The sequence below is a fragment of the Parasteatoda tepidariorum genome, chromosome 12 (assembly GCF_982258835.1).
Source record: "Parasteatoda tepidariorum strain Cologne lab strain chromosome 12, Ptep-v5.0, whole genome shotgun sequence".
NCBI classification, from domain to species: Eukaryota; Metazoa; Arthropoda; class Arachnida; order Araneae; family Theridiidae; genus Parasteatoda; species Parasteatoda tepidariorum.
Window position 1 is genome coordinate 18733538 of NC_141766.1, and position 10429 is coordinate 18743966.

The 10429-nt window shown below is 29.9% G+C and overlaps 1 protein-coding gene across 2 annotated transcripts in view; it reads right to left on the reverse strand.

Moving 5' to 3' along the window:
* LOC107446030 (protein DOP1A) overlaps positions 1-9554 on the reverse strand; it is a 91077-nt gene extending 81523 nt beyond the window's left edge. For both annotated transcript variants that reach the window (XM_043047375.3, XM_043047374.3), the window contains exons 1-2: positions 9135-9554; positions 7378-7538 (exon numbers count right to left, since the gene is read on the reverse strand). In XM_043047375.3, coding sequence (XP_042903309.2) covers positions 7378-7524 — 147 coding nt within the window. In that variant the 5' untranslated portion in view covers positions 7525-7538; positions 9135-9554. The remainder of the gene's footprint in view (positions 1-7377; positions 7539-9134) is intronic.
* Between the last annotated feature and the right edge of the window lie 875 nt (positions 9555-10429).

Here is a 10429-nt window from a genome sequence, read left to right on the forward strand (position 1 = left end):
GAAAAATTAACAAAGAAAAAATTTTAGCAGATAATTTTAACCACGGATTTGCCCGAAATGGATTTGCACATGGAATTGTATAAATTAATAAAGAAATTTTTAGCAAACAATTTATCCACGGATTTGCCCGAAATGGATTTGCACATGGAAAAACTGTATAGATTAACAAGGGAAATTATTTAGCAAAGGAATTTTTAGTAAATAATTCTAACCACGGATTTGCCCGAAATGGATTTGCACATGGAAAGATTAACAAAGAAAAAATTTTAGTACATAATTATAGCCACGGATTTGCCCGAAATGGATTTGCACATGGAAAAATTACATAAATTAACAAAGAAATTATTTAGTAAATAATTTTGGCAATGAATTTTGGCCTGAAATGGATTTGCACATGGGAAAATCATAAAAATTAACAAAAAAGAAAATATATCCACCAAAATATACGATTAATTCAATGATTTTATATAAAATTTTATTACATTAGTTGGGTATCCATTGTTTTTTATCAGATTTTGAAAGAGTTTATCGATTTGTATTTTGGATAAATAAATATTACTACATATTCTTTTAATTCTGTTCATTTCATTAAAAGTGGTATTTAAATAGATGCTCCTAGAAACATTAGAATTCCAAGTAACTAGTTTATTAATATTAAAATTAAAATCATTTCTTTTATCGTATAAATCAACAAAGCAGATATTTTCAACTTTCATAATACCCAAATCCAAAAAATTGAAATTAATATTATCATCATGATTACGAAGTAAGATTAATTCCTCAGGGTATATATCACTCAATAAAACAGTAAAATCTTGGAAATTAAAGATAATTAAGTCATCAATATATCTAAAAACAAATTTAATACTCAGAGTAAAATTTTTTTCATAATAATGCAAAAATAAGTTAGCTAAGAGAGATGAATAATTAGATCCCTGTGGTATTCCATTAATTTGAAGAAAGATATCCCTTCCATTGTAAAGATAATTACTAAAAAGACAAAAATTAATCAGAATTTCCCAATAATCAAAATCGCAACAAAGGATATTTTTAAAATCATGGTATATATATATATATATATATATATATATATATATATATATATATATACTAGAGGGCTCCAGACTCTGCTTGCTAATGCTCACCAACCCCGTGTTGTTATAAAAATATAGTTCTTCTTGGTTACCACTCAGTTTATATTGAAGAAAACCATCTCCGTACATATCCGTTATGTCACTGAAAGCACAAGGAAATTTCTTTTTACACACACCCATGGAACAATCATAACATGAAGTAGTTTGTTAATGGGGCCCACGAAGCATGTGCTTTGTCGGGAATCTCAGCACAGATGAATCTATCAAGCAACCCTGATGCAAGTAGTTCATCCCGGGGATTTAAGATGAATAGACAGTAAGTGTGGGGCAAACCTCTCTTCTGAAATTGAATGTTACATGCATATCCCATTATTTTAACAATAACAGCTTCAAAAAAAGCATGAACAAGAATATGGGGAACGACATTCGCAGCATAGCCTGAAGTGTCATAAGAAACTCCTGTAGTTCAGGCGACTGAGGATTGGCAATAAATGTTATAAATAAATCTGGGCGTCTAATTCCTCTGGATAAAGGCATGGCATCTTGGAAATGTTGCTGCATTGAGTGAGGACTTCCTCCTAATGTTGATGGTGGTTCCATAACTCTACCAAGTCACATGGAATCAGATGTGCTTACAGCACTATGCTCGTTGTGATCAATTAAACCTTGTACACTTTCTCAGCGAAACCGGACCTGATATATGTGGATATAATTTAGACGATTCCACTGATTTGTTCTACATCCTTGAACCACACATTGCTGTGTCAATCTACCTGCTATAGTAAAGATGTTAAAACCATGGCAACTGCCATTCAAAGTACTGCAATGCTGTTATTGTTTAGGAAGAAGAAACATTCTTATGCATATTTATAGAATATGCCAGGATTTACCCAACAGAAATAGTAGTGGAAAAACAATGAAGCGACAATCTGATGGCAATTTTAGAAACTCACGGTGATGCTTGAGATACACAATAAAATCTACTGAAGGTGGAATATAACCATCACTGCCAGTTACTATTACTGCAGCTACTTCAGCAGTTGCACTTTCAATTGGTACATTGTAGCAACGGCCATCTGACACAACAGAACGCGGAAACATTAAGCTAACGATGTTTTTTTTTTATATTTTGTTCATACCTATGAAAAAGTGTTTTATAATTCTTGACATATGAGTTATTGTAAATAACAGTTTGTATTTACTGTAATATGGATGGACGGCATTTGTCAGAAAATCTATATTCATTTGCTGAGTCAATCCCATGCATATAAATTTGAGCATATTTTGGTTTTGCTGCATTGTTTGAAAGAAGACTGGTAGTTGCATAGGCATTAATTTCACCTCTTACTGTCACACAACTGAGGCCTTTAAAAAGAATTTCTTCAGAAGGTGAAAATGCTGCCATTGCAGATGCAGCATTTTATAAATGTATATTTTAACGAAAATGTAGAGCATCAAAAGTGTTACCTAAGGATATTGAAGAGATGGATCAAGCTTAACATACCCTGATGGCAACAATTATGTTTCACACTGCCACATTCATTTTGAAATGATAAAGCATCACAGTGACTACATTTCATGGTCATTCCACCAATTAAGGGCGGTGGGCAATCATTACGAAGACATTCACTGAGATACTGACATTCGTTTAATTCTCGATATCAATTTATCCAAGATGTTCGAGCTTCTCTACAGCGATCACTAATAAGTTGCCTGCATTGTTTAGCACTTGTATTATTTGCTTCACTTCTCTGTGAAGCAGCATTTCTAGCTTCCTAACGACGATCATTCATGTGTTGTCTCTCATGTTCATAATATCTTCTATTTTTCTCATGAACTCCTCTTTGTCGATCCACAGTAATGCCACTCTGCTGAGTACAATTGCCACTTTCCATTAAAGAATGGCAATAAACAACAACAAAGTGAAAAATAATCATAACAAAAAGAATAAAATATTTATTTTGTCACTGCTTTTGGTATCAGCTTGTTAAACTAGCTTGTTAAAAATAATGTAGAATTTGAAATTTTTTCAAAGGAATACAATTTAAAATTTAGCCAAGAAAAAAACTACAGCTTGTTTAATTGATTGTTTTTCAAATATTATAAAATTGTGAACCCTAACGTGAAGAAAAGAAACAAATGGAAAGTCTTTGAAAACCAATTCAATATTTTCTGCAAAAAAGTGTGCGCAAAATAAAAAATTTAACATCCTGAATAACTTTTCATTAACTAATTTTCAAGTAATTGTCTCAATATTGAAGATTTCGAGGGTAAATCTTAAATGTGCTAATTAATTAATGCAGATGATATTTTACTACACAATTAATTACAAAATCAGAAACAAAACCATACTTGATATGAATAAACAATTTATTTCAGTGGGTTGGATGTTAGCAAGCTTCAATCTGGAATATATGGTTCAATAGTATAGGCTGGAGGGCAGTTGAAAGTTTGGACCCCCTAATGTTAATTTCACTTTTTGCTCATTTTCTTAAATCATGAGAAATTTTTAAATGAATCAAAAGAATTTTCCACAATTATAAAATTGGTTAATCTTAAGATAATTCCATTCACAAACAATTTTTATAATTATTTATTATTTTATCTAATCGTAGTCAAAAAATTTCTGAGTTTCAATGCATTCAACTCTTTACACAATTTTAAATTATGTATCTTTAAATTACAAAAAAGAAATACTGAATGAAATAGATTGAATAATTTATGATTTATAGACAGCGGATTAAATGCACTAAAAAACGGACAAAATATGCACTAAAAAACTTGAATATATGCTCTTAAAACTAGAAATATGCATTTAAAATAGAAATTAAAAGTTCAACTTATTTAAATACTACTACTTACTTTTTCCAACAAACACAGCTAAAACATTTTTTTGTTAAAAGGAAGAAAATCAAAATATTTCTTACTTGAATCTACGCATTTCTGAAGAAAAAGCCTAAAGCTGAAGTATGATAAATGAGAGAAGAAAAATCATCGCATTTTCCCGAAAGATTTTATTAAACTGAATAATTTTTGTTGCAATACACAACTAAGTGTTTTTCCAAATTTTCAAGGGTGAATTGATGTCGTCGGTCATCAAAGATCATTTTGAAAGCAGAAAATGACCTCTCCACGTCAACCGATGTTATTGGACAAAACTTGTACAATTTCGTACTCATTGGTTTTACTTTCTCTGGAAGTTCAGTTCCGTTTCCATTAAGAAAATCATTTATCTTCTTCACTGCTGCAAAGCCCGAATTTTTGTTTTGAACGAAACACCATTTTTCTTTTACTTTCTTCCCAACTGAGTCTGGAAGAGCATTGATGCACTGTTGAATTTTTTCAGTTTTGGTTTCGGATATGGCCTCAGCCAGGGGAAGACCTCGTGTTTCGAGCTTTGTTATTGCTCCACTTAAGAAAGAAAAGTGAGTGTCAATTATGGCCAAGTCCTTCTGCAAAGAGATATCCTGTACTAATTCTTTTGTGACATAAACTGAAGAAGCACAGGAACTGTCAATTGCATCTACAACTGACTTTATTGCATCAAAATTATTAGCGTAAAAACGTGTAGCTTCAATCCATGTACCCCACCTAGTTATCACAGGCTGGGGAGGTAAGGGCAAATCAGGATACATTTCTTTATACAATTTTATGCGCACAGGTGCCTTGAGAAAAACTTTCTTGATACTAGAAATTAAATCATTCACAGAGGAGAATACTTCTTGAACAGTCTCAGCCAGTCTGTGAACCTACCACAGAAGCCTTATTTTTCCCACACAGATTGACAATTATTTATTCCAGGAAAAGACATCCCTTCATAGAATATCTAACCATCCCTTTCTGAGGTTTCTATGACGAATGTCTGTTTGGGTGGGCCCTTTGTACCCCCCTTCCCGACACACACCTCATTTCTACATCTTTTTCACGTGATTGCAATCACCCCAGCTGACCCTTTCAGGTGATAAAGAACAAGAAAACAAAATTTAAAGCGTTCCTTATGCTAACATAAAAAGAATAGTGATATGGTTTTGGGAGGGAAAGCCGTAAAATGCTGAAAATATGCATTTATAAGAGCAAATATACCTTTTTATGCATTTATATGCACAAGTGGCAAAAAGTGCTAAAATATGCAATTGCATATGCAAGTATGCAATTGCATATTATCCGCTGTCTAATGATTTAACAAAATTTAAAACCATATATTTAAAACTTGATTTGTCAAAAACTATTCCACCAATTTCATTTAAATATTGTATTTTGTTTCTTAAAATAACATATTTAAAACTGTAATACCTTACTCTTCATTTGATAAAATTAATAATAATTTTTTTTTTAATTGAATTATATTCAGCCTAATTGTGAGCAAAAACTTTTTGATTCACTTACGAAGTTCCCAAGATACAGTGAAATGCACAAAAAGTGATGAAGTGAATTAATATACAGGGGTTCAAATTTTTAACTGCTCTCCTTAACTATTGAGACCATATTTTCCAGAGTGTGGCTCTCTCCTCCAACATATTTTTCGATGGTCAGAATTCCAAATCTGTCAGAAAAAATAAATTATCCTGAGAAAGTACTTTTTTGAGTCAGATTTCATAGCTTAAAATCGTGTCAATATTAGTTAACATATTTAAGGTCAAGTCCTCGGACTGTTAAGGTTGGATAAGTGAAAATCCAATCATTAGATTAGATCAAAAGTTTCTAGACGATCACGTCTTTTTTTTCGCACAATATGTCAAATTTAGCTATTTTAATATGAGTAGAATCCCAGACTCCTCTTAAAAACAAATTATTCATTTCATCTAAATTTAAATTAAACTCATATAACGCTATAAAATGTGTCAATTTTTGTGTAATGAATTTTGAAGCCAATGAAATTTTCTCATTGACAAGTATTTTATTGGTATTTGAAATAATCCATTTAAAATCTATTAATTAAAGCAACTTACCCAATGATAAAAAGAAATCATATAATGTTGTAACAATAACCTCAATAATTAATAAATGGGAAGGAGGAGCAAAACTTAAACTAATTTAGTAAAAATTTGTTGCTTTTTACGTCAGTCATAAAGTCTTCAAAGAATCTCTGGGAGAGTCTTGTTTCTTTTTTCCGGCCTTGCTGCATTATTAAAACTTAAAAAAGATTAATACTTCCAACTAAAAATCCAACTAAGTTTCCTTGAACATGAAGTAAACAAAACTCAGATAGAATAGCACTCTAAAATTTACTTTTGTTTTAATAAATGTTCAATTTTCTTTGTGGAAATTATCAATTGATGTAACCCCTAATCATAAAATTGGTTTAAAAAATATGGCAATCAAGGAGCCTCTCTTTTAATAGCCCTCCCACTTTTTTGTAACAGAAGTTGCCACCAACAGAAGCAGTTGAAAAATTTAAAGTTTATCTTATCTTCAACAATATAAAGAAAAATAGTATTTTTCACTGAAAAAAGACAAAAGTATAGGATGACAATTAGCGGTCCCCAAGATGTTTCAGTGATAAAAAGGATGCTTTGACACATCAGTGTAGTAAATCAATTTGTTACACTTGTTCACATAAAACTTCTTCCTTGCTCTAGTTTTGTATTTCAGGCCTCAACTACCGATTGAGGTTTTATATATGCTATCAACTTTGTAGGTGGTCCATATGAAAAAAAAAGTATTGGTCATTCTGTGATGAGATACTGGCAATACACAACTTTCTTTCTTTTCCGTGGGATTACAATAAATATAATACAATAACAATTTAGTTTAAACCATGATCTTGTGTAAAAGCTTACAATTGAATTAAAATGTGTAAAAAAAGTATTGAAATTTTTTTTTCTTTTGGTGCTTTGTGGTGCTCCCTAATCTCTGGTGCCCTACGCATGTACTTAGTAAGCTGAATCGTTAATCTGATTCTGCACGTTTGTGCAGTAATGTTAATATATCCCTCAATACTACATTTATATATAGGAGCCCTACTTATACAAAAGTAGCTAAGTTTTACCCTTACAGAAATAATCATGGAAAACACTAGTTTCCAGAAAAGTCTAATGTTTTCTATGCACTTTATATAGACTAATAACATAAAACTTTCTAGAAGTAAATTATGCAAAATGAAGCTATAAGTGTATGTCAAATAACAAATGATCGAGTTATAAGATAGGTTATAAATATACAATCTGCTCTGTAACATATTTTTACAGAAAAGTTATATATGTGTGTATATATTTATACATATATATCTAAATAATTATTGGTTAAGTTATGATTATGAATACAGAAATTATAGTACGCATACCTTATTTAGTTTTGCCAAAGCAGAAATTAGATCTGCCCATTCACTAGTATATTCAAAACTTTTCAAAGCTTTATCAACTGCTGATATATATGATCGATACCTGGAATCCCCAAGTAGCTCATATTCTTCCAAAGCAATACCGGACATTTCCAGTAGCTAATCTAAAAAATATACAGAAAAAAGAAAATTTGAAATAAGGTAGAATAAAACTAAAATTATAGAAAGCAATGCATAAAAAAGTAACAAAAATTTCTAGCAAAATTAAACAAAAATTGGTCTTACATCCTTTTACATAATGAGTAAAAAAAAAAGTAAACTATTTTTAAAAGATGAAAGAACACATTGTACGACATGAAGTGTGGCTTATTAATAAATATACAATTTCTTCAATGCATTTTATATCAGTGACAATATAAGATATTTAATATTACCAGTTACAAGAGCTTGAGATGAATGCTTATATTTTGTTTAGAAACAGTCTCAGGTACCATTAGTTTAGGTTACATTGTGATGTGTTATTTTATGTTTTAAGCATTAATATGCATTGAGAAAATCATATTGTCAATTGTCACTTCTGATTTTATAATTTTCCATAAAAATGAAAAAACTTATCTGTGCAGAAATTGCTGGATTTATGTCATTAAATAAATATTAGAATTTTGGAATTTACCACAACACAATTAGACCTGATAACTAAAAATCTATAAAATTTAAGAATTCCCAAGCATGGCATACATCTTTATTATCTAACTCTACTTTCTGCTCATCTTAATTAAAAGTGTCCCGAAATTCTTATGCTATAGCTAATAACTCATTATAAAATCCGAGTAATTTACGTTCTGAATAATATACTTCCCTCTACCTTTTATAATTAAATACTACATAGTCAAACATACTAGTCTACATACTTTCATAGTCAAATAATATGTCGCCAATTATTGGATATAAATTAAGAGAAGATTTCAGTATCCTGACCATAGCCAAAATAGCCAAGTCTTGGCAACTTCCAGGAGAGCTTCCAGGAGCAACTTCCTATGAGAAATTCAAAACACATCACAGAAGTAGACCAACTCAAAGAGTATAATTCTACTTGTTCTTTTAAGAAGTTTTCTAATTTAAAATAGAATTAGTGCCTTAACGATTGTAATTGGTGGAACATATAACACAATACAAAAAAATGCCCTGCTTAAAAAATGAATTACTTAAAATTAAAATGAAATTGTAATCATTCTAAACTCTACAAAATTTAACTAGCATTAAAATGTAATTAGTAACAAAATTTTTAAAATGCTTTCTGTGTTCAAAACATTCCTGATATGAAAAATTTATGTATTTGTCGAACTTGTTTTAAAACTTTCAGTAACTACTTTTCTTTCACCATACATTTTATATTTCTAAAATTGTGAAAGATAGAAGCTATTCACATGTATAATAAATGATTACAAAGAATCAAAAAGGATTAAAAATCAGTGTTTTATTAAGAACTAACATAAACTTTCAACAGGAAAGTGTTGGATATTGAAATCAGACTTAAATGTGATAACGTTTAAAGGCCACCTTAATAAAAATGTCTGGACATACTTATGAATAAAACATAACAGCTTAGATTATATTAAAATGGCATATAAGGCTAAATTTTATAATGATTCATAATTAACTAAGCTAAACCAATAAATATAATTAAAATATTACACGATGCAACAATAAAAATATAGAAATCAAAAGAAATATCGAAAATTAAAATATTCCCAACTTACTATGTTATTCACAAACCCTTTAATATCTGTTTAAATAATATCTTAAGTAAGAAATTAATTAATAGCATAATGAATCAATGAATAGAACGAACTTAACATTCTGCATTGATTTAACATTTTAATCAAAATACAATTATATTGATTAAGCATATAAACTATGCAGAATTTGTAAATCACTTAATATTATATTTTAATGTTTATCAGCAATTATTTCATGGCATCTAACCAAGGAAAAGTGTTTAGTTCGATGAAACTCTTTCTTCGAAGACTGCTGAGATTAATCTTTGTTGACATCACATGATGACAACAAAACTGAAAGTAATGCAATCACAGTTACACTCGAAAAATTGCAATGTAGGGAGGTACTTTATTTGCGTCGCACTAGAGCTGCACACTGGGCTATCGGTAACGGTCTGGGAACTAACTCGCAGCCTTCGAACGAGCTAAGAAGAGAAAAATGACGTCATTTTGACGTCACGTTTCTACTCGTAGGGTAAACCTGAACCTCGCGATTTCGAACGGATTTTGCTAACGGACTGCTATCTTCATTTTTCCTCCTATCTATCGAAAAACTTTCACCTAACAATTTGCTGGTGAAAGCGATTCGAACGTTCGAATAGAGTGCGTTTAACGTTGGGATTAAATTAAATTTCCGATTTCAAAGATAATTTTTACCCAGATATTTTATGATTTTTTATAATCATTTACCTAGATATTTTATGAATATATTTCAGACATAATTTTTTTCTCTCACAAATTTATTATTTCATGGATTAAATAATATAATGGATAAATGGATTAAATAATTAGTTTCGGTTTCTAGCAGACCTTGTAATAAAATCCATAATAATCTTGCACAACTTTAAATAAAACGTGAAGAAAAGTTTGCTCCAAATTTTTGTGTATTCTTAGCCCTAATACGTTTAGTATAATTAGTTTCTTGCAGAACTTATAAAATCTATAATAATCTTGCACGACTTTAAATAAAACGAGAAAATTTTTTCTGTTCCAAATTTTTGTGTATTCTCAGCCATAATATGTTTAGTATAATTATTGACGTGTTTTTATTAACTTTTATTTTAATTACCTCGTAATATTTTCAAAATATATGCAGAAAAAAATGGAATTTTTTTCTTTAAAAAATTGATGAGTTATGACTGAGATTCGTGCATAATAAATAAAAAAGATTACTATAACTAAATCGTATATAATATAAATAAGAATTACTATAAATTGTATACTTATTTTTAATCCGCTGTGTAATTTTCTATCAGAGATTTGAAAGAACTGAAGCT